Source organism: Ceratotherium simum, chromosome 26 (assembly GCF_057802395.1).
Source record: "Ceratotherium simum simum isolate JZ-2026a chromosome 26, ASM5780239v1, whole genome shotgun sequence".
Classification (NCBI taxonomy): domain Eukaryota; kingdom Metazoa; phylum Chordata; class Mammalia; order Perissodactyla; family Rhinocerotidae; genus Ceratotherium; species Ceratotherium simum.
This window is the reverse complement of record NC_141925.1, coordinates 16,350,266-16,376,352: the sequence shown is the minus strand read 5'-3', so window position 1 is coordinate 16,376,352 and position 26,087 is coordinate 16,350,266. Positions and strand designations below refer to the sequence as shown.

General features: G+C 40.0%; 1 protein-coding gene across 1 annotated transcript in view; it reads right to left on the bottom strand.

Moving 5' to 3' along the window:
• The window catches only part of LOC147913580 (transport and Golgi organization protein 1 homolog), a 32,839-nt gene extending 14,411 nt beyond the window's left edge, over positions 1–18,428 (bottom strand). Inside the window, exons 1-3 of the mRNA XM_087417809.1 lie at positions 18,378–18,428; positions 6,160–6,261; positions 1,664–1,795 (exon numbers count right to left, since the gene is read on the bottom strand). Of these exons, the coding sequence (XP_087273935.1) occupies positions 1,664–1,795; positions 6,160–6,261; positions 18,378–18,428 (285 nt within the window). The remainder of the gene's footprint in view (positions 1–1,663; positions 1,796–6,159; positions 6,262–18,377) is intronic.
• Between the last annotated feature and the right edge of the window lie 7,659 nt (positions 18,429–26,087).

The following is a 26,087-nucleotide window of genomic DNA, read 5'->3' as shown; positions in this document are numbered from 1 at the left end:
AACTCAGCCTAACCCCTAGCCAGATAAATATAAATCCTCAGACTAAAGGCCTGTTTACCTCAATTGTTCCTTTAAACCAGGACACGACATCCAGCTTTCAACAAAACCTTACAAGGCAAACTAAAAGAAAAAACCACACAGGTTGAACACAGCGAGAAAGCATTAGAATCACACTCAGTATGGTAGAGAGGATGGAATTATCAGGCTAAGAATCGAAAACCATGATGATTAACATGCTAAGGGCTCTAGCAAAAAAAGTGGACAACATGCAAGAAGAGATGGTGAATATAAGCAGTGATGAAAATTATAAGGATCCAAAAGAAATTCTAGAAATCAAAATCCCCATAACAGAAATGAAGAATGCCTTTGATGCATTCATTAACAGACTCGACATGGCTGAGGAAAGAATCAACCAGTTTGAAGAAATGTCAGTAGAAACTTTCAAAACAGAAATGCAAAGAAAAAATACCCAAAATACAGCACACAGAATCCAAGACCAGTGAGACGATTACAAAAGATGTAACATATACATAATGGGAATACCAGCAGAATAAAGGAAAGGAGGAAATATTTGAAGCAATAATGACTGAGAAGTTTCCAAAATTAATGATAGTCGTGAAAACATAGATCCAGGAAGCTCAAAGAATTCCAAGCAGGATAAATACAAAACAAGAAAAAATGTACATCTAGACACATAATATTCAAACTACAGAAAAGCAAAGACAAAAAATTTTAAAAGAAGCAAGGGGCAGGGCAGGGGCAGGGGGGTATAGCGTTTCACCCATATAGGAACAAGGATAAGAAGTACGTTCAACTTCTCTTCAAAAATCGTACAATCAACAAGAAAGTAGAATGAAATATTTAAAGTATTAAAAGAAAGGAACCATCAACCTAGATTTCTGTAGCCAGTGAACTTATCCTTCAAAACAAGACTACAGAGTAAGGAAAATTATCAGGGATAATGAGGGGCATCACTTTAACGGTAAAGGGTCAATTCTCCAAGAAGACATAGCAATCCCTAACATGTGTGCATTAACAACAAAGCGGCAAAATTCATGAGGCAAAAACTGACAGAATTGCTAGGAGAAATAGATGAATCCATCATTATAGCTGGAGACTTCAAAACCCTCTATCATTGGCAGATCCAGCTTACAGAAATTCAATAAGAATACAGTTGAACTGATCAGCATCTTCAATCAAATGGATCTATTGACATCTGTAGAAGACTTCATCCAACAGCACAATATACCTTCTCAAGCTCACATAAAAAATTCACTCAGATACACCATATTCGGGGCCATAAAATACATCCTAACAAATTTAAAGTAAAAGAAATCATAGAAACTATGTTCTTAGACCACAATGGATTCAAACTAGGAATCAGTAACAGAAAGACAGCTGGAAAACTACAAAAAATTTGGAGACTAAACAACACATTTCTAAAGAACACATGGGTCAAAGAAGACATCTCAACAGAAATTTAAAAATAATTCAATCTAAATGATAATGAAAATAGGACTTATTAAAATTTGTGGGATGCAGTGAAAGCAGTACTAAGAGGGAAATTTGTGGTACTGAATGTAAATAAAAGTTTCAGTGACTACCAAAATTCCTACTTATTGATGATTAAAAGTCTATCCATTAATTACTTTAGTATACTCACAGCAAGGACGGTTCTCCAGAGGAAAATTAAAAATGCAGAAATTCCCAAAGAAGTAATAACAATGGTCAACTTCCACAGAATTCCAAAAACATCAGGCCCAAGACGGAAATGGTCAGGCAGAATATGGACTGGCTGAAATAATAATGGAGATCATGAGGAACCTCAAAGACATTTACAATACATCTGTCACAAAGAGTCACCTTTAGAAACCCTAAACCAGCCTCCAGGAGGTAACCAAACCTCTCAAATATCTCCTCATGGAGGAGAGGGAAGACAGATGGATTAAAAGGAGCAGGAGGAAACTTTTGGGAGTGACGAGTGTGTTTACTATCTTAATGTGGTGATGGTTTCATTGCTGCAAACATATGTTAAATATCAACAAATTGTATTCACTAAAATGGTGCTGTTATTATACAAAAATTATACCGCACTTAAGCTGTAGGAAAAAAATCTAATACGCACACTTGGAGATTTTATTTTGCTGACAAACACATTGCAAATATTTTTTAAATAGTCAACAGAACATGAACTATGAACTTATAAACCAATTAAATTGAAAATAAGTAAAATCAAACTTAGAGTGGATGGGAAGCCTCAGTCTTCTGTTGTATATTCATGAAGTACCTGGATAAAATTATTTGGAACATCACCAAAAATATACCCAAATGTATGGAAGAATGGGAAAAAATAACAATGAAAAATGTGTGCTAAAGATACAAATGAGAATAATATATAGAGAGATGTTTATAGAAATGTACATAACTGAGAGACATGGGCAGCTGCTATTATAATAACACTGGGATTATTACTCCCACAAAAATTAATTCCAAATTTTTGTTTAGCCCCAGTTTCTAAACCTATTGGGGTTTTCTTTCAATGTTCACTTTGATTCTGAACCAGAGCACATAATGTCAGATTTCTGAAGCACATAAAGATTTTCATAACCGTATAATCTTGTATATTATGATTAAAACTAAAAGAACTGTAGTTAGTTAAAAACACACTTCCAAATAGCCAATAAAAAGAATTCACATTCCTATTTTACAGTATCGCACCTAAATCAATCAATAGCAATCATGAAAATTAATTTGTAAAGGAATACAAAATTTCTAGGATGTATGTTCATCAAAACAAAAGGCAAATGTCATTTTACAAAAACTAGACCTATATGTATTTTAGAAGAAAATAGACTCACAATGTAATTCACACTAATCTGCATACCAAGCTTTAGTTTTGTGCAAATAAAACTTCTCTAGAAAGTGGCCTTTGAAATCTATAATGTTTTCATCTTCAGCCCTCACAGCTGGGGTCAGTAAAATGTGTGCTCATGGGAAACATACACTGTCTTTGAGTCACCACTGTCTGAGAGAGCAGTAGCTCAGCACAATGGTTAAACATGTGGATCAAATGCACAAAAAAGACAAAGACCATCTGGTCACTACCTGGTAAAACATCCCCAGTCATGGGCACTCTTGTTACATCTGGCAACTGTTGGGAGCTGATATCAGTAGTTCAATCCTACCTAGATTCGATCCAATGGGGCTAATAAACCTGAGGTTCTGATACTCAATGGCCATGGGCAAGGGAGGAGGTGGAAACACAAGACAAGTGAGTTTATCCAGGTACTCAAAGATGAGGTAGGGAAAGAGAGGTTATCTCATCTCTGAGAATGCAGCCTAAGCAGAAGGGGGAAAATTCTAATAAAGACTATCAAGAAATTTCTGCCTTCATAGACTCAAAGGAAACAGAATAGATTCTCCTTTGATTGGAGGTATTCATTGGGATGATTCTGCCTCAATGTGAGGGTTGTTCCTGACCACTGGACCTTTCCAGATCCCTAAGAATCTGATGCATGCCAGTCAAAAGAAATCTACTTATCTCTAAGGGCTGTTCTCAGTCTCTCTCTCTCCTCTCAGGGTAGAAGTGTTTTTTAATGAGAGAGTGAAAACTTGCACAGTGGGAATCTGGAATTTCTTTAACTGTGGACAATCTTAAGGACATTAAGGACCCTTTTTGCTTTGTGTAAATCAACACTCTGGACATGAACACTTTACGAAGGAAAGGATAACTCATTCATCTCCTGGTCATGTCACTCCTAATGATTTCCCCATTATAAACATCCCAGCAGGATGCAGCCACTTATTTTCTGATGGATTTCTCAGGGCTCCCATCAACCTGGTTGGACACAGAGTCCCTGGGGGCAGCTTCCAAGAGCAGAAAGGAAGGGACGACTCACAAGTTGCTAAAAGTCAACAAGCCAGAAAGCACCGAGCACAAAAGACATTTCACTTTTTAACAGACTAGTACCAAGACCAATGCTTAGATACCACTGTTCCCAGGGCTGCCAACCTTCACATATATGAACCACGTACTCACAGGGAAACAAACTACACAAGAGATGGACCCTACACCTGCAGAGCTTGAAGCAGGATCTTGACAAGGCTTCCAGGAGCTAGTCTAACTCCCATGACTCCCATTAAATAAGAATTCCTTACATTTTTAAATACAACTTTATTGAGTTATAATTCATATATCATACAATTCTCCCATTGAAGACTTACAACTCCATGGCTTTTAATATATTCACAAATCCTTCCTTCTTGATGCTATAAAGTTACTACTTTCAGGTTTCCATCCTGTCGACCCTGCTGTGTTTGGTCCAAGCAATGCTGACAGGACCCAGAACTTGATGTGGACAGCTGTGGCCAGAACCCATTCAGGCAGGTCAAGCAACCTGGCCTGAGGTCCTCAGTCTTCAGGAATGTCTGAGTTCCCATCCAGGAACCCATGAAAAATTTATTTACCCACCATGTGAAACAGCCCAATAAGAAGGAGGAAAGATCTGATGTCCAATGTTTCCTCACGCTTGTGTCTGGGTAACCGGGAACCCCGAGCAGGAGGAGCCAGAAGATCAACCTCTGTGCCTCCATGTCCTGGTCCTCTCAGGGGATTGTGGTCAGGAGGAAGGAGGTGTGGAGGGAGGGATGCAAAGGGCGTGAGGGGAGGGGTGGAGGAAGAAGGGGGTGAGGGGAGAGGTGGGGAGTGGGTCGGGGGAGAGGTTGGAATTGGGGGTGGGATTGGGGAGGGGTGTGGCAGGAAGGGTGGTTTTGGGCACCGGGGAGGAGGAGAAGAGGGGTGTCAGGGAAAGTACTGGGTCAGATCAAGTCCTAGAGGGAAAGGAGGAGGGTTCAGACAGGTCAGTAGGTCAGTAGGTCAGCAGGACACAAGGAGCAGTGAAATGGACTCTCAGGAGCAGTTGGAGGGGACAAGGGCTTCGTCTTCCTCCGAGTCTTCTCCTGTCTGGGCGCTGCCTTAGCAACCGCGATGCTTTATACTCACCTTTGACCAATCCCCTGCCTTCACCCCTGGTTCATCACCGTGGACACCGTGTGACCTCACTTTTAGAATGCCCCTCCCCCACCCAGTGCCTCACTGGGAGCCACCCCAATGGCAGGTCCTTTCTGGAACCTTCACAGACCTTCTGGTTTCTGGTCCTTCCCAACCCAGGTCCTCTCTCCCCGACTCTGGCACTCCCTTCTTCCTTTCTGACATCCCAAGGTTTCCCATGGCCATTGACTGAAAAACAGACAAAGCACAGGGTGACTTTGAAGTGAAGTGAAAAGAAGAATCAAATACACAAGTAGAGTGTACTCAGGCTGAGAAAAGGGTCACAGGGGACTTGGGTCTGGGAGGGGATGTTGGGAGAGGGGAGGTTGAGGCTAAGAGACTCCAGAGGGAAAAGGGGCCAGAGAGAAGCTTTGCCCAGGGCCCAGCTTTGCTTGGGGTGTGCCCTGCTCAGAAGACGAGGTCAAACCAGCTGGCCATGGTCACACCCCTTGCTCCTCGACCTGGGACCAATGGTCAGTGATTGCTGTAGTGATGATAATATTGTCATATGATAGTCCTGCTGATGTATTATTGTTATTGTTCTTATTGTGGGAGAGGGTGAAGCCACTCTGACACATGGCAGGGTCCTGGGGAGGCTCGCCTCTCTCTCTCTCTTCTCCTCAGGATCTGCTAAGCTCCACGCAACACCTCCACTCTAAGTGCACCCTGTCAGGGTCCCTGTCCCTACCCTGGGCCCTTGTCCCCAGAGCAACCCTACCCTGGTCACTCTCTGGCATCAGGACCCAGGCACAGCCCTTCCAGAAGTGCTCATATCTATTGATGTGATTCATCTGACACCAAACTGCTTCCCTAAGGTTTACAACAATTTTTACCTCCTCCAGAGACATTTTTGTGAACCATGTTTCCACATAGTCTGGTCAACATTGAGGATCAGAAAATTTTTAGGAACTTTACTTTTTTTAAGTTAATATTTTAATGTGACATTTGTAAAACTTAACATTTTTCTTTCTTGTGTGAAATCTCTATATAAATGTCTTCTGAACATTTGTTTATATTTGTATATGGATTGGGTCTAAACCTTGTACCAAAGTTAAAAAAAAATCCAACAAATGTTTTACGAGCCGCTGGTATTCAGGAGCTGAACTCACCTGTAGTTCTGCGTTTCTTCTGCAGCCAGTTTCAGTCTCTTCTCTGCCGCTGAGAGCTGCTGCTCCTTTTCCCCCCGCTCGCGGTCTTTCATTCTCAGCTTCCTAAGAGAGGAAAGACATATGCATTATCCGTAGCCCATGTGAAATTCTGCCTTTCTCCCCTCCCAGAACTCCAAAGGGCAAGATTCAAATGTCCCCTCCCATCCTACCCCACAAATGCCTAGATGGACAAATATAATCAGAGGAAAGAATTTAAGCCCCCCATCAGAGCACAAAGAAAAATCAAACTCCCTCCTGCTGGCAAGTCTTTGGCAATTCTGAGCTTCTCTTCACAGCTCTGTGTTCCTAGTCATTAGTAAATGAACTAAACAAATATAAAAAGCACATATGAGACGCACCATGTGCCCTCCCAGGCTCAGGCTCTCGGGACTGGGACAGCACAAGCTCATTTTCTTTCAGCTCATCACAAGTAAGCACATTAGGATGAAGCAGAGGTTCATGACTTGTCTGATTTCTCTCAGGGAGAGACCTGACGCCATGACACAGCCATAGATCCTTGCTGGACATGGGGTCATAACATCGGACAATCAACTACTAGACACTTCTACAGTTCAAGAATGGAACTCCTGCCACCTACTTCAAAGATCCTAGTTGAGGAGAATGGAAACCATGCTGAAGGAAAAATTATCTGAATAGCCCCATAATCAGGGTATGTCCTGAAAATGAAAAACTTTCAAATTGAGGATATCAATAACAGGTAGATTGATTTCATTAACAAGTACCTCGATTTCATTGACAGTGAAGGCTGCAAAGGGCAATGGCTTAAGGCAGATGTGTTGTGTTGCCTTCAAACTACTTTGTTCAAGGTTCTGATTCAGAGGAGAGGAGTCAAGATGGCGGCGTAAGCAGACTCGGAACTCACCTCCTCCCGTAGACACAGCCAATTTACAACTACCCGTGGAAAAATTACCCCTGAGACAGAACTGAAAACTGGATGAGAGGAACTCCTGCAACAACGGACAATCCTAACTGAGGTGGAAGAGGCAGAGACTCCCTTCTGGAGAGGAAAAACGCCGCCTTCACAAGCCGCCAGCTTCACGGCCCCGGGGAGCAGCTCACAGGTACGCAGCCTCCCTGGAGACGCGGGGCCCTGAGCCGGGGAGCGCCCCCGCTGTGGGCATATTGTGGACCCAGCACAATCGAGATGAGCGGCATAATATCTGACTGTGCCTGCTACTAAAACACTGGGGAGCACCCCCAGAAAACCCGGTTCACAAAGAAACTAAAACTGGCTCTTAAAGGGCCCACAAGAAACTCACCCGTTTCAGGAAGCACCCTAAAATCACCAGAAAGAAAGGTGTACAGTGCTTTGGTGACAAGAGACTCACCTAATAGGCCCTGAGTGCATCTCGGTGAGGGGTGAGACCTCTCCAGGGAGTGGGACATTGGTGGCGGCCATTGTTGTGGCCTGGTGTGGGCGTGCTGACACAGACACCATTGGAGTTCTCCCTGAGGCCTGCTAGCCCAGGGTCTGCCCCACCCGCTAGAGCACTGATTTAATCCAGCTCAGCCAGGGCAGGCAGCCCACCCTAGAGACTGGCCCCACCCAACAAAAAGCCCTCAGGCAACTTGTGGGCCTGCATAGATTGGTGACTGGATTCTCTGCAGCCTGGCAACTGAGCCAACTTGAGCAGGGCAGGGTGTGCACAAGGAGCGGGTGGAGAGTGTGGGGCGGTGGCAGAGTGTGTGGGGCTCCCGCCGTGGAGAGGCTGGGTCCACTTGGGGAGGTCGGGGCGCTCACATGGGGCAAGACTGTGTTGACTGTGTGTGTGGACCCGTGGGCGACAGGGCTTCTCAGCCGCAGAAGACTTGTACTTCTCAAAGACCCACATAGGAGGTTTGCTCCACCTTCCAAAACCTGAAACAATTGGGTGCTCCTGTGCCTGAGGCCAGCCCCACCCAGCTGCAATCCTCAGAGAGCTGACAAGAGACCTAATAGGCTAGAGGCTTACAGCAATTGTAAGGCCCTGAGCCTAACAACCTGCCACGCTGGGGGCCTACTCACTTAAAAGAAATACTGCAACACAAACGTGGTATTAGAACTTGCAGCCAACTGTGCTGGGGCTCCCCACACCTGATAAAGAGACTGAAGGGCCCACAACAACTACAAGCAGCTGAGCATTACAACAGCTGGCCAGGAGCATAACTCAGCCTCCCTGGGCGCCTACAGGGAGAGCAAACAGGCCACAGCAGAAGGATACATGTAGCCCACATAGGGGTCACCCCTGGAACATTGAGAACTGAGGGAAGCACACTGGAAGCCTCCTAAGCCATCACTTACATAAGGTCACCTATCCAAGAGCAGGAGACGTAGCTGACCTACCTAATACGTAGACACAAGCACAGGGAAAGAGGCAAAATGAAGAGGCAAAAGAATACATTCCAAGTAAGGGAACAGGACAAAACCCCAGAAAAGGAACTAAGTGAAACAGAAATGAGCAACCTACCTGACAGAGAGTTCAAACTAAGAGTGTTAAGGATGCTCACTGATCTGGGGAGAAGAATAGATGAACTCAGTGAGAATGTCAACAAAGAAATGGAAGATATAAAAAAGAAACAATCAGAAATGAAGAATACAATACTGGAAATGAAAAATTCATTAGAGGGACTCAAAAGCAGAGTAGAGGATACAGAAGAACGGATCTGTGAGCTGGACGAAAGACTAGAAGAAATTACCCGAGGTGAACAGGTAAAAGAGAAAAGAATTAAAAAGAGTGAGGACAGTCTAAGGGACCTCTGGGACAACATCAAGCACACTAACATCCGTGTTATAGGTGTCCCGGAAGGAGAAGAGCGAGACAAGGGGTCAGAGAATCTATTTCAAGAAATAATAGATGAAAACTTCCCTAATCTAAGGAAGGAAACAGACATCCAGGTACAGGAAGCACAGAGAGCCCCAAACAAGATAAACCCAAAGAGGCCCACACCAAGACACATCATAATCAAAATGTCCAGAATTAAAGATAAAGAGAGAATCCTAAAAGCCGCAAGAGAATGTCAAGTTATGTACAAAGGAAACCCCATAAGGCTATCAGCTGACTTCTCTGCAGAAACCTTACAGGCTAGAAGAGAATGGCACGATATATTTAAAGTGCTAAAAGGAAAGAACTTACAGCCAAGAATACTCTACCCAGCAAGGTTATCATTCAAAATGGAAGGAGAGATCAAAATTTTCCCAGATAAGCAAAAATTAAAGGAGTTTGTCACCAAGAAACCAGTGCTACAAGAAATGTTAAAGGGACTGATTTAAGGGGAAAAGAAAAGACCACAAATAGGAAAAATTATCTATTTCCATGATTAGAACGTAATGGATACAAATGCACAACAAAGAGGTTAGATATGATATCAAAAACATGAGGGAGGAGGGGAGTTAAAGAGTACAGCTTTCAGACAGAGGTCAAACTAAAGTGACCATCAATTCTGTATAGAAGAAGAAAGGAACAGAGAAGGACTACTAAAACACTGAGAAAAAAAAAAAAGTTAAAAATGGCAGTAAGTACATCCTTATCAATAGCTACTTTACACGCCAATGGACTAAATGCACCAATTAAAAGACATAGGGTGGCTGACTGGATAAAAAAACAAGACCCATATATATGCTGCATACAAGAGACACACTTCAGACCTAAAGACACTCACAAACTGAAAGTGAAGGGATGGAGAAAGATACTCCACACAAATGGCAATGAAAAGAAAGGTGGGGTAGCAGTACTCATATCAGACAAAATAAACTTTAAAACAAAAACTGTAAAAAGAGACAAAGAAGGGCATTACATAATGATCAAGGGAACAATCCAACAAGAGGATATAACACTTATAAATATCTATGCACCCAATGTAGGTGCACCTAAATATATAAAGCAATTATTAACAGACATAAAAACAGAAATAGACAGTAACACAGTAATAGTAGGGGACTTTAACACTCCACTTACACCAACGGATAGATCATCCAAACAGAAGATCAATCAGGAAACATTGGCCTTAAACGACACACTACAACAGATGGACCTAGTAGACATATACAGAGCATTCCATCCAAAAACCGAAGAATACACGTTCTTTTCAAAGGCACATGGAACATTCTCCAGGATTGATCACATATTAGGCCACAAAACAAGTCTCCATAAATTTAAGAAGATTGAAATAATACCAAGCATCTTTTCTGACCACAACGGTATGAAACTAGAAATCAACTATAGGAAGAAAATCAGAAAAGCCACAAATATGTGGAGATTAAACAAAATGCTACTGAACAACGACTGGGTTAACGAAGAAATCAAAGAAGAAATCAAAAAATACCTGGAGACAAATGAAAATGAAAATATGACATGCCAGAATTTATGGGATACAGCAAAAGCAGTTCTAAGAGGGAAGTTTATAGTGATACAGGCCTATCTCAACAAACAAGAAAAATCTCAAATAAACAATCTAACAATGCAACTGAAGGAACTGGAAAAAGAAGAACAAACAAAGCCCAAAATCAATAGAAGAACGGAAATAAGAAAAAACAGAGCAGAAATAAATGAAATAGAGGCCAAAAACAATAGAAAAATTAATAAAGCCAAGAGCTGGTTCTTTGAAAAGATCAACAAAATTGACAAACCTTTAGCTAGACTCACCAAGAAAAAAAGAGAGAAGGCTCAAATAAGTAAAATCAGAAATGAAAGAGGAGAGGTTACAACAGACACCTCAGAAATACAAAAGATTATAAGAGAATACTATGAAAAGCTATATGCCAACCAATTCGACAATCTGGAAGAAATGGATAAATTCTTAGAATCATACAACCTTCCAAAACTGGATCAAGAAGAAGTAGAGAATTTGAATAGACCAATCACCAGTAAGGAGATCGAAACAGTAATCACAAACCTCCCCAAAAATAAAAGTCCAGGACCAGACGGCTTCCTGGTGAATTCTACCAAACATTCAAAGAAGACTTAATACCTATCCTTCTCAAACTCTTCCAAAAATTGAGGAATGGGGAAGCTCCCTAACTCATTATATAAGCTGACATTACCCTGATACCAAAACCAGACAAGGACAACACAAAAAGAAAATTACAGGCCAATATCACTGATGAACATCGATGCAAAAATCCTCAATAAAATACTAGCAAATCGCATACAACAATACGTTAAAAGTTTATACACCATGATCAAGTGGGATTTATTCCAGGGATGCAGGGATGGTTTAACATTCGCAAATCAATCAACGTAATACACCATATTAATAAAATGAAGAATAAAATCACATGATCATCTCAATAGATGCAGAGAAAGCATTTGACAAGATACAGCATCCATTTATGATAAAAACTCTGAATAAAATGGGTATAGAAGGAAAGTACCTCAACATAATAAAGACCATATATGAGAAACCCACAGCTAATATCATCGTCAATGGTGACAACTGAAAGCTGTCCCTCTAAGAACAGGAACCAGACAAGGATGCCCACTGTCACCACTCCTATTTAACATAGTACTGGAAGTCCTAGCCAGAGCAATCAGGCAAGAGAAAGAAATAAAAGGGATCCAAATTGGAAAGGAAGAAGTGAAACTGTCACTATTTGCAGATGACATGATTTTATATATAGAAAACCCCAAAGAATCCACCAGAAAACTTTTAGAAGTAATAAACGAATATGGTAAAGTTGCAGGATACAAAATCAACATACAAAAATCAGTTGCATTTCTGTACACTAACAACGAAGTAGCAGAAAGAGAAATTAAGAATACCATCCCATTTACAATTGCAACAAAAAGAATAAAATACCTAGGAATAAACTTAACCAAAGAGGTGAAAGATCTGTACACCGAAAACTATAAAACATTTCTGAAAGAAATTGAAGAAGACACAGAGAAATGGAAAGATATTCCGTGCTCTTGGATTGCAAGAATTAACATAGTTAAGATGTCCATACTTCCTAAAGCCATCTATAGATTCAATGCAATCCCTATCAAAGTTCCAACAACATTTTTCACAGAAATAGAACAAAGAATCCTAAAATTTATATGGAACAACAAAAGACCCCGAATAGCTAAAGGAATCCTGAGAAAAAAGAACAAAGCTGGAGGTATCACACTCCCTGATTTCAAAATATACTACAAAGCTGTAGTAACCAAAACAGCATGGTACTGGCACAAAAACAGACACACAGATCAATGGAATAGAATCGAAAGCCCAGGAATAAACCCACACATCTATGGACAGCTAATCTTTGGCAAAGGAGCCAAGAACATACAATGGGGAAAAGAAAGTCTCTTCAACAAATCGTGTTGGGAAAACTGGATAGCCATATGCAAAAATGAAACTAGACCCTTACCTTACACCATACACAAAAATTAACTCCAAATGGATTAAAGACTTGAATGTAAGACCTGAAACTGTGAAACTTCTAGAAGAAAACATAGGCAGTATGCTCTTCGACATCAGTCTTAGCAACATCTTCTCAAACACCACATCTGACCGGGCAAGAGAAACAATAGAAAAACTACACAAATGGGACTACATCAAACTAAAAAGCTTCTGCACAGCAAAGGAAACCATCAACAAAACGAAAAGACAACCTAACAGTTGGGAGAAGATATTTGCAAACCATACTTGATAAGGGCTTAATCTCCAAAATATATAAAGAACTCATGCATCTTACCAACAAAAACTACCAACCCAATTAATAAATGGGCAAAGGGGCCGCCCCGTGGCTTGGCGGTTGGGTGCGCGCCCGCTGCTGGCGGCCTGGGTTCGATCCCAGGCGCCAAGACCGACGCACTGCTTCTCCGCCATGCTGGGGCCGCTGGCCCCACATGCAGCGACTGGAAGGATGTGCAGCTATGACGTGCAACAATCTGCTGGGGCTTTGGAGGGAAAAAAATGAATAAATAAAATCTTTAAAAAAAAAAAAAATGGGCAAAGGACCTGAACAGACATTTCTCCAAAGAAGATATACAGATGGCCAACAGACACATGAAAAGATGTTCAAAATCATTAACTATCAGGGAAATGCAAATCAAAACTACAATGAGATATCACCTGACGCCCGTCAGAATGGCTATAATTAACAAGACAGGAAACAACATGTGTTGGAGAGGATGTGGAGAGAAGGGAACTCTCATACACTGCTGGTGGGAGTGCAAACTGGTGCAGCCACTATGGAAAACAGTATGGAGATTCCTCAAAAATCAAGGATAGAACTACCATATGATCCAGCCATCCCACTGCTGGGTATTTATCCAAAGAACTTGAAAACACCAATTTGTAAAGGTACATGCACCCATGTGTTCATTGCAGCGTTATTCACAATAGCCAAGACTTGGAAGCAACCTAAGTGCCCAAAGGGACGAATGGATAAAGAAGCTGTGGTATATATACACAATGGAATACTACTCAGCCATAAGAAACAATGAAATCCAGCCATTTGTGACATCATGGATGGACATTGAGGGTATAATGCAAAGTGAAATAAGTCAGAGGGAGAAGGTCAAATACCGCATGATTTCCTTCATTAAGTAGTAGATAATAACAACAATAAACAAACACATAGGGACAGAGATTGGATTGGTGGTTACCAGAGGGGAAGGGGGGAGGGAGGAGGGTGAAAGGGATAATTCGGTACATGTGTGTGGTGATGGGTTGTAATTAGTATTTTGGTGGTGAACATGATGTAATCTATGCAGAAATAGAAGTACAATGATGTACACCTGAAATTTTTACAATGTTATAAACCAATGTTACTGCAATAAACAAAAAATTAAAAAAAAAAAAAGGTTCTGATTCAAAAGATTCTCAACTTGATATTGGATTTGCTAGGGATCACACACAAAATTAAAAGAGCTCTAGGAAACAGGGACAAAAAAACTAAAGAGACAAAGTTCACGCATTTGTTTCTGGCCACCCAGCCAATCTTTCAGCAAATGCTTTCTGGACTGGCTGGAACAGAGTGGGTGCATTGTACGGTGATGGGGATATAGAGAGAAGTAGGGCACTATCACCACCCTAAAACATCTCATAGATTAATGCAAACAAGACGCCAGTGAGGACAGAGCAACCCTACCCCAGTCCTGGGCAGGGAGAACACAAACCTGGCACTTGTGGGAATATAAGAAAAGTTTTGCCTTTGAACATGGATGAGTGGGTCTGAAGTCCCTCATCTCCCCCTGAGAACCACAGGAAACATTGGCCAAAATATGAAATTCATGATAGAATGCACCAGATTGCTAACAAGCCAGTAAAGAAACTCAGGGCAAGATGGAGAAGAAGGATGCCCAGGATTAAGGTCAGGCTGGCATTTGGGGCCACTTTCCCCAAGGTTCATCAACTAATCCCAGAGGAGACTTCTGAGATGCAAAGACGCTGAGCTGCATTTGCACACATCCCTGGGCACAGAAGTCAAACAACTGGACTTCGTGGTCAGTCAGCGAAGGTCACCCTAGAAAATGCTGCGGGCCTTAGCGGGGTCCCAGGTGACTTACAAACTGAGAATAAAGGCGGACAGAAAACACACTGGCCTTAGGAGGGACTAAGCCTGCAGTGAATGGTCTCAGTCACTAACTGGATTAATAGGATTCAGTACTGCTGGCGTCCCTGATCACCTGCCACATGTAAACTCCCATCTTTTCTGCAGCAAGATGACATCAGAATAGGCCTCAATTTTTCTCTAAATATTTTCTACCCAATGTCTAGAATTTAGTAAGAAATGATAGACATATGGCAGGTCAAGACGATATGATGGGATTGAAACCTAGAGTACAAAGTAAATGAACCCAGAGGGTTCCAGATAAGGAAGTGATTAAAGCTGGAACCAGTACTCCCTCCAATCTTAAATTAATTATAATAAAGAATCTCTGACAACCAGTTAGAATGGAAAGGAAGATGCAGATTACAAAAATCAAGGCAGAAAGGAGAAACACAATTCTGTACTGACTGAATATGGCAAAAAATGGTGGTCAATATTCTAAAAATAATAATTATCTACAGTGGTCTGCACATTCACTAATACAACCGTATATGTAACTATCAACACATGAATATCTTACTCTTCTGTGACCCTCTTTCTTTGTCCACAGATTTCATCAAGAATGACTATGTTCTTCTTTAGCACTTTTAATTCTGCTTCCTTTGCCCCTTTAACAAATCTCAATGCCTCACAGTTGTCTTCTAGTTTCTTTCTCCTTTTTGTAAAGCATAAGACAATTTTCTTTGTGTGCATGTGTTCCAAAGAACTTGGTTGTGGTGGGGAGAGGAGAAAGGAGAGAATCCAGAAGGTAAGAAGCCATTTTTTACCTTCCCACTGCAAACACATTTTTACCATATGGGGTTTTCGTCCCAACAAGCAACATACCTTCCAGGTTACATTTTTCAGATGTCAAGGCTGTCTGCTTCGAATCCTTGAATCCTCCACTCTCATCTCCTGACTTTAAGACAGATTTGAGAAAAGGTATTCAAGAAGTAATGATTGTGCAACGATGTGAATGTACTTAACACTACTAAAAGGTACACTTAAAGATGGTTAAATGGTAAATTTTATGTTATGTGTATTTTACCATACTTAAAAACAAGAAAATTAAAAAAGAAGTAATGATGTTTAGTTCTCTGATTTATGTAATCTATGGGAGTAACTTTCTGCTATTTGATCCCCCTCTTGATCTTAAGCTGAGCATTTTCCTTCTCTATATGTTGTTCTTCACACTTCAATTTTGCTTTATTGACATGAACTTCACTAAGGGGAATTCGAACGTAAAGCAAAACATTCTCACTAATGACTTAGTTCTCAAGAAGAAAAATCCCTAATAGATAACATATAAATTTAATATTCTAAGACACCACACATTTGTTCTCCACCAAAGCTAAGGTGTATAATGAAATCCTTGCAGCAAATATAGGTAGTTTACTTCTGAAATTCCTGAGGTGTTCATTGAAATATCACCTCTTAAGTTCTCTGTAGATTTTTCTTTTCTGATATTTGCACGTAGGATAGAAATAAAACATGTACTGGATTTCAATAGAAACACTGGACGACACGCTAAAAAGAAGAAATGCCAACAAAACATGTCTCACATCAGCCCCTGTATCACTAAAAGCAGTAGATCCGGTTTGAGCCAAGGAGAAAAGTCAAACACATAAAGAAATGAGGAACTCAGAGAATAGTTGAAGTCAGAAATGTTTCCTGGGCACTCTGACTTTCCCATGCTCAAGACTGAGATACTTGACTGGGTGACAAGGCAAAAACAAAGAAGGCCTAAAATCTTGAAGCCAAACAGCTCAAATGAACAGCTCTTCTTAGTGAAAAGTAAATATTGTCACCAGATTCACTTTGAAAATTCTGTGCTCTGTACTAAGAGGGACAGGACTGTCCAACATAGCTAGAAATCTGTTGTACAATTTCTCAGTTCCACATTTCTTGGCGGGGAGGGAGTGCTGAATGATATAAAAAATTAACCCATGGTATAAAAACAAAATATTCCTAAGTCCTTAAATTAAAAATGACATTGTGGTATTACTACTTGAAACAGCAGGGAATAACGCAAGGCTCAATTCACCCAATGAACAAAAAGGTTCAAAAGTCAAATTACGGTAATAACTTAGTAGCAAAACTTGCACCAAGTCATGGTTCTTGACATTCCGATTTCCTCGGATTGCAACTTAACCTGTATACTTTGAACAATGTTATTAATGATTTCATTAGTGCTTTCAAGTGTTTTGATGCTACTCTTTGATACTATTCTTTAACAAAACATAAAGAGATTAGTAATATTAACTCATTACTTTTACTTCTGTTTTCAGAGTGTAATCTAGGAAAAAGAAGGGATTTTTACATTAAATTTATGTGCTTCATCACAGATTATCTTATTTTGCCTCTTTTTCTTGAGCACATTTCTTTGCTTCCTTGAGCTACAAATATGTAATAAAAGATTCAGAATTCAAAAATATTAATTACAGTGATAGCAAAACATATCTGCCATGAGTAAGTCCTCACAGAAATAAAAAAAACACGTACTTTACATATAAAAGGCTTGCTTTGAATTTAGACTGTTACACAATGTAATGAAATGGGACACTAGGATGACAGAAAAGACAGCAAACTAAGTCAACTAGAAGAAAGAGGAAGTACTTCAAGGTGAAGCCAAGAAAATAAACATTAAAGGAGGATTATACTTTCTGTTCACAAATGGATATTTTTTTGACAAGTTGTGAGTTTTCTTTCAAGTAATTCCTCATCTTCTCGGAAATTTGATGTAAATTAACTAAAAAGAGATAAAAACTATTTCTCAGATTATTACCAAAACCAATAAAATTGAATTACCCCAATGTGTCAACAGCAAAGGCACACTATTGGCACTAAGAGCGTAAATAACTTTTTAGCGCGACTATGATCCCTGAGGAAAGGAAGCTTCAGTTAGTGGCATTTTAAATGCAGGAAACAAATATAGAAAGAAGAACCCTATTTCAATGAGATTCCCATTTAATCTTTTTTCAAAGATGGGGAAACAACGTCTTGGCCTAACATCCCATCGTTAGGCAATATTCTTAGAAAATGTGAACAGTTCAAATAGCCCTGTCATCACCAGAGGGGAAACAGAGAAAATTCAAGCAACCTATGTACTTATATTCTGTCCTCCAAATATCAAATAAAATGAACAGATCAGTGCAACTGCTTTAAAAAACAAAAATCAAAAGGAAAAAGAAAGAAAAATACAAAACACCTGATTTCTTCCAGGTTTTCCCCACCCTTTAATATTACCCAGAGAGATTCCTCTAAATGTCACTTGACAGGCTACTGAAAAGCCTCTAATGCCTTCCTGCTGCCCAGCAGAATCCCCTTCATGAAAGCCCGGGTGGGAGGCTCAGGAGGACAAGGTCTTTGGAACCAAACACACTTGGGTGCAATCTCGGCTTTACCACTTAGTTGCTAGAGGACCTGGATAACTCACAATCCCTATAAGACAATATCCTTCAGCCCCAAGATGAGAATGTTACCATCCACCATTACAGGAATACAGCACACGTAAAGCACCCAGTAACAGATGGATAACACATGGAAAGCTCCAGAACACAGCCCACAATTACACACTCCTCTCAGAGGCATTGAATTCTCTCACCTGACCTTATCTTCTATTTGCCCAATGTGAGAGCTCTGATACCCTGGTCACTCTTCTCACCATCAGCACTGCTGCATTCACTGTGACAAACACCAGCACCTGAGGGCGCATTAAGCGCCAGGCTGCCACCCTGGCTCTCAACAGACAGCATCACTTAATCATCACAGTCTAGGAAGCCCGTACAGAATGTCTTATCCCTATTTTGCATCAGGTTCATTTCCACCCATTCTCCACTGGCATGAGCGGCTCCCTCCGCTTCAGACTCATAACCCATGGTATGACACACACTTTGCCTGGCAATACCTGGGTTCTTCTCTAAGCCTTAAGCTTCTTGATCGGCCCCAATAGTGTTTCATCATCTCTACATTTCACCAAGAGCCAGGTCGTGTCAACGTACTCACTGCAAACTTCAGCCTCATGCCATCACTTGCTTCCTAAACCTTTCTATGCAAAATTAAACTCATCCTATTCTCCTTACTCCCACGATCTGTTCCTCCTGCTGGTCTCTTATCTCAATAGATGGCAATTCCCTCTACATTGTCATTTAGAGTCCTACCTGGGAAGAGTAAAATTTTCAAGGTTTAAAAAGTCAATTAGACATCAGAAGTCACTGTATTTACTCCCAATTGAATTAAATCCACATCAAACACCAGCACTGAGAAAATGTTACAAAGAAAACTAAAGCCTAAAATCTTATCTTGATATACTTGAGGCTTTATCTAAGAGAAGAAGAAACATAATTAGATTTGATGTCAAAACTATTATTAGTAGTAAAATGTATGGTTCCTGATAGAATATCAAGATAATAACCCAGTGAAATTATAATTATCATTTTGTTCAGCATAATGATTCATAGGATTAAAAATAAGAAATTATAATTTCCTGTTTAAGTCATGAAATTACAAAGTTTGTGCTCTTGATAAAGAGCACAAAGTAACTAACTTATTGTTGATCAAAAGATCTGTTTACCTTCTGCTAAATGAACACTGAACATTTCATTTTCATAATGAACGTGGCAGGCATTTTTATACACACACCAATGCATCATTTACTCGAATTTTTTTGTCAACCCCAATATCCACACTGAAGTCCAGAACCTGGGATTGTTTTAAAAGCATCCAAAAAAAATCAAATGAAAAAGAGAGGCAAAATCTTTGTACTAAGATATGCCTCTTTCACTCACTAGAAAGCTTTTCTGAAATCTTACAGAGTTGGCTGTTTGCTGAATTGATAAAGAATTACAGCACATCAGGTCCTATGATTTTCTCAGGCCACTAAAAGTAGAGGGTCATCAAATGAGAAATGGAGTGGGAGATGGCTAGAGAACAAGCACAACCAACAACAGAAATGACAGCTAAGATTTCAAGAAAGGGCAAAAAGTTCTTCCCAGATAGGAGTCATCCCCTGTGGAATTATAGCTCAATAAATCCAGACAGAATCCCATTTCAGGGCCGGCCCGGTGGCTTAGCAGTTAAGTGCACGCCGCCGCTACTGGTGGACTGGGTTCAGATCCTGGGCACGCACTGACGCATCGCTGCTCTGGCCATGCTGAGTCCACGTCCCACATACAGCAACTAGAAGGATGTGCAACTATGACATACAACTATCTACTGGGGCTTTGGGGGAAAAAAAAGGAAGAGGATTGGCAATAGATGTTAGCTCAGAGCCAGTCTTCCTCAGCAAAAAGAGGAGGATTAGCATGGATGTTAGCTCAGGGCTGATCTCACTCACAAAAAAAAAAAAAATTTACTCTTTAAAAAAAAAAAAAGAATCCCATTTTAATACCATGGAAAGATTCATTTTCTTGACCCCTAAAACATATTTTCCCTTTAAAAAGTTTTAAATGATGATCAGATGCTGAGGCCAGTCCAAAAAACTTGCCAAGATATTGGAATATCATTACAGTATCAAAAGTCATGCATAATAAAGTTGTTATACCACAATGCATCCATGAAGGGCAAATGGAAAATCACGGATATTCCTTCAACTTCACATGATGCTAAGGAAACAGTGAGTTTCCCTGTCCCTTGTCACCCAACCCAATGGCAGGGGCAAGTGGAATGAGGGATGGGCTCCTAAAATAGTTAATATTTATGTTTTCTTTTTAAAGGGCAGGGTTTATAAATTGTAGTTTTATCATTAAGAATATATTGCTCACAAGGGGTGAAGGGAGTCATATATGTGGTGATGGACAAACAAAAATCTACAACCCAAAATTTCACAATGTTAGAAACCATTAAAACATCAATAAAAAAAAAAAGAATATATTGCTGTCTTACTCACTTAGTTCTTTTTAGAGTATTTTACAAAGTTAACTTCCATTTCAAACATTTTTATGTTCAAGCTAGTAATCTAAAGGAAATAAATAAAACAACAAGACTCCTAGATTCAAGTTTAGCTTGTAAGGTGCTTGGAAGTTGTCGCCCTGTCCACATAACAAGAAAAAGCTAACAAATTGAAGGTCAAAAACTCTTCATAGATGTATCAGAGAACTGATGTGAGAGGGCCAACTCTTGCCTGCAGAATTAGAGAACCACACTGGCAGGTACAGACAGTCACCACTTATTGGAGCAGAAGCCCAAGGTCAGAAATCTCTGTGGAAACAAGAACGCCATGGTAGGAAAACTTATACTGTAAGTGATGAATTCCTGAGGCTCATTGTAGACAAGCAAGAGACTTAAAAATTCCACAGTGCCCAATCTCAAGGGGTTCCCATACTTGTGTGAGTTTTATCTCCAGGAATCCTAACAGGCTCTTACAGTAAATACTGGAGAAAAATCCCCGCATGCTATTGGCAGGGACAGGGGAAAAATAGTCATTTAGAAATAAATTCATAGTATTCTGTTATTCTTAAAAAGACCTGCCCACAAGAGAAACTACTTTAGCAGAGACTTACTGGTGTTTTTCCAAAGACTAAGTGACCTAGGTGAAGGGAAATACCCAACTCCAGAGCTCTCTCTTCTTCCTGTCTCACCTAAGAGTAAACTCAGCCTAACCCCTAGCCAGATAAATATAAATCCTCAGACTAAAGGCCTATTTACCTCAATTGTTCTTTAAACCAGGACATGACATCCAGCTTTCAAAAACCTTACAAGGCAGACTAAAAGAAAAACCACACAGGTTGAACACAGAGGGCAAGCAATAGAATTACACCCAGTATGGCAGAGATGATGGAATTATCAGGCTAAGAATCGAAACCGGTGATGATTAACATACTAAGGGCTCTAGCAAAAAAAGTGGACAACATGCAAGAAGAGATGGTCAACATAAGAAGAGATGAAAATTATAAGGATCCAAAAGCAATTCTAGAAATCAAAAACACCATAACAGAAATGAGGAATGCCTTTGATGTTTTCATTAACAGACTCGACATAGCTGAGCAAAGAATCAATGAGCTTGAGAAATGCCGGTAGAAACTTCCAAAACAGAAAGAAATGCAAAGAAAAATCCCCAAAATACAGCACACAAAATCCAAGACCAGTGGGACAATTACAAAAGATGTAACATATACATTATGGGAATATCAGGAGAAGAAAGAAAAGGAAGAAATATTTGAAGCAATAATGACTGATGCTTTTCCAAAATTAATGATAGCCACCAAACCATAGATCCAGGCAGTTCAAAGAATTCCAAAGAGGATAAATACCAAATAAGAAAAAAATGTACACCTAGACACATAATATTCAAACTACAGAAAAGCAAAGGCAAAGAAAAGATTTTGAAAGAAGCCAATGGTGGGGCAGGGGTAGGCGGTATAACATTTTACCTGTAGAGGAACAAGCATAAGATATACATCTGACTTCTCTTCAGAAACTGTACAATCAACAAGAAAGTGGAATAAAATATTTAAAATGTTAAAAGAAAGGAACCATCAACCAGTTTCTGTAAGCCAGTGAACTTATCCTTCAAAACAACACTACAGAGTAAGGAAAATTATCATGGATAATGAGGAACTTTAACGGTAAAGGGATCAATTCTCCAAGAAGACATAGCAATCCCTAATATGTATGTATTAATAATAGTGTCAAAATACATGAGGCAAAAACTGGTAGAATTCCTAGGAGAAATAGATGAATCCATTATTAGAGCTGAGACTTCAACACCTTTCTGTCAGTCATTGACAGATCCAGCTTACAGAAATTCAGTAAGAATACAATTGAACAGAACAGCACCTTCAATCAACTGGATCTATTGACATCTGTAGAAGACTTCATCCAACAGCACAATATACATTCTTCTCAAGTTCACATAGAACATATTCATTCAGATACACCAGATACAGAGCCAAAAATACAACTTAACAAATTTAAACTACTAGAAATCATAGAAACTGTGTTCTCAGACCATTATGGATTTAAACTAGAAATCAATAAAAGAAAGATGGCTGGAAAACTACAAAAAATTTAGAGACTAAATAACACACTTCTAAAGAACACATGGGTCAAAGAAGACATCTCAACAGAAATTTAAAAATAATTCAATCTAAATGATAATGAAAATAGGACTTATTAAAATTTGTGGGATGCAGTGAAAGTAGTACTTAGAGGGAAATTTGTAGTACTGCATGAAATAAAAGGTCCAGTGACTGTCAAAATTCATACCTATTTATGATTAAAAGTCTATCCTTAAAGTACTTTAGTATACTCACAGCAAGGACAGTTCTCCAGAGGAAAATTAAAAATGCAGAAATTCCCAAAGAAGTAATAATAATGGTCAACTTCCACAGAATTCCAAAACATCAGGCCCAAGACGGAAATGGTCAGGCAGAATATGGACTGGCTGAAATAATATTGGAGATCATGAGGAACCTCAAAGACATTTGCAATACATCTGTCACAAAGAGTCATCTTTAGAAACCCTAAACCAGCCTCCAGGAGTTACCCATACCTCAAATATCTCCCTTGGAGAAGAAGGAGGAGAGATGGATTAAAAGGAGCAGGAGGAAACTTTTGGGAGTGATGAGTGTGTTTACTGTCTTAATGTGGTGTTGGTTTCATTGCTGCATACATATATGAAATATCAACAAATTGTTATTATACTTAAATTACTACCACACTTAAGCAGAAGGAAAAATCTAATATGCTTACTGTTAGAGATTTTATTTTGCTGACAAACACATTGCAAATATTTTTTAAAATAGTTAACAGAACTTAAAATGAATTTATAATCCAATTAAAATTGAAAATAATTAAAATCAAACTTAGAGTGGACGGAAAGCCTAGGTCTTCTATTGTATATTCATGAAGTACCTGGATAAAATTATTGGGGAACATCTCCAAAAATACACTGAAATGTATGGATGACTGGGAAAAATAACAATCAAAAATGTGTGTTAAAGATACAAATGAGAATAATAGAGAGAGAGATGTCTATAGAAATGCACATAACTGAGAGACATGGGCAGCTACTATTATAATAACACTGGGATTATTACTCCCACAAAAATTAATTCATTCCAGATTTTTGTTTAGTCCAAGTTTCTAAAACTATTGAGGTTTTCTTTCAATGTTCACTTTGATTCTGAACCAGAGCACATAATGTCAGATTTCTGAAATACATAAACATTTGCATAACAGTGTGATCTTTGCATATTATAATTAAAACTATGAGAATTGAAGTTAGTTAAAACCACACTTCCAAATAGCCAAGAAAAGAATTCACATTCAGATTTTTACAATATTGCACCGAAATCAATCAATAGCAATCATGAAAATTAATTTGTAAAGGAATATAAAATTTTAGGATGTATGTTCATCGAAACAAAAGGCAAACATTGTTTTACAAAACCTAGATCTGTAAGTATTTTAGAAGGAAATAAACTCATGTTGTAGTTCATACTAATCCATATAGCGAGATTCAGTTTTGTGCAAGTAAAACTTGCCTAGAAAATGGACTCTGGAAGCAATAACATTTTCATCTTCAGCCTCACAGCTGGGGTCAGTCAAATGTGTGCTCATGGGAAACATACACTGTCTCTTTGAGTCACCACTGTCTGAGAGAGCAGTAGCTCAGCACAATGGTTAGACATGTGGATCAAATGCACAAAAAGACAAAGATCATTTTGTTACTACCTGGTAAAACATCCCCAGTCATGGGCACTCTTGTTACATCTGGCAACTGTCAGGAGCTGATATCAGTAGTTCACTCCTACCTAGATTCGATCCAATGGGGCCAATAAAGCCGAGGTTCTGATATTCAATGACGATGAGCATGGGTGGATGTGGGAAATGCAAGACATGTGAGTTTATCCAGGTGCTCAAAGATGAGGTAGGAAAGAGAGCTTAACTCATCTATGAGAATGCAGCCTAGGTAGAGGGGGGGAAATTCCAACAAAGACTATCAAGGAATTTCCGCCTTTAGTAGACTCTAAGGAAACAGAATAGATTCTTCTTGATGGGAGGTATTCTTTGGGATGATTCCTGACCACTGACCTTTCCAGATCCCTAAGAATCTGGTGCATGCCAATCAAAAACAAATCTACTTATCTCTAAGAACTGTTCTTGACTCTTTCTCTCTCTCCTCCTGAGGGTAGAGGTGTTTTTTAATGAGAGAATAGGAAAACTTTCACAGAAGGAATCTGTAATTTCTTTATATTTGACAGTCCTAAGGACATTAAGGACCCTTTTTGCTTTGTGTAAATCAACGCCTGGACATGAACACTTTACGAAGGAAAGGATAACTCATTCACCTCCTGGTCATGTCACTCCTAATGATTTCCCCCATTATAAACATCCCAGCAGGATGCAGCCACTTATTTTCTGATGGACTTCTCAGGCTCCCATCAACCTGGTTGGACACAGAGTCCCCTGGGGGCAGCTTCCCAAGAGCAGAAAGGAAGGGACGACTCATAAGTTGCTAAAAGTCAATAAGCCAGAAAGCTCAGAGCACAAATGACATCCACTTTTAACAGACTAGTACCAAGACTAATGCTTAGATACCTCACACAGGGCTGCCAGCCTTCACATATATGAATCACGACTCACAGGAGAAACAAACTACACAAGAGATGGACCCTACACCTGCAGAGCTTGAAGCAGGATCTGACAAGGCTTCCAGGAGCTAGGCTAACTCCCATGACTCCTATTAAATAAGAGTTCCTCACATTTTTAAAAACAACTTTATTGAGATATAAATCACATATCTTGCAATTCTCCTATTGAAGACATACAACTCAATGGCTTTCAGTATATTCACAAATCCTTCCTTCTTGATGCTATAAAGTTACTATTTTCAGGTTGCCATCCTGTAGACCCTGCTGTGTTTGGTCCAAGCAATGCTGACAGGACCCAGAACTGATGTGACAGCTGTGGCCAGAACCCATTCAGGCTGGGCAAGCAATCTGGCCTGAGGCAGGTCCTCAGTCTTCAGGAATGTCTGAGTTCCCATCCAGGAACCCATGTAAAAGCTGTTATTTAACCACCTTGTGAAAGAACCCAATAAAAGGAGGAAACATCTGATGCCAATGTTTACTCACTGCTTGTGTCTGGGCAACCGTGGAAACCCGAGCAGGAGTGAGCCAGAAGATCAATTCCTCTGCACCTCCATGTCCTGGTCCTCTCAGGGGACCTGTGGTCACGAGGAAGGCGTGTGAGGGAGGAGGGATGCAAAGGGCGTGAGGGGAGGCAGGTGGGGAGGCAAGGTGAGGGGAGAGGTGGGGAGTGGGTCATGGGAGACAGGTTGGAATTGGGGTGGGCTTGGGGAGGGGGTGTGGCAGGAAGGGTGGTTTTTGGGCACCTGGAGAGAAAGAGAAGAGGGGTGTTAGGAAAGTAC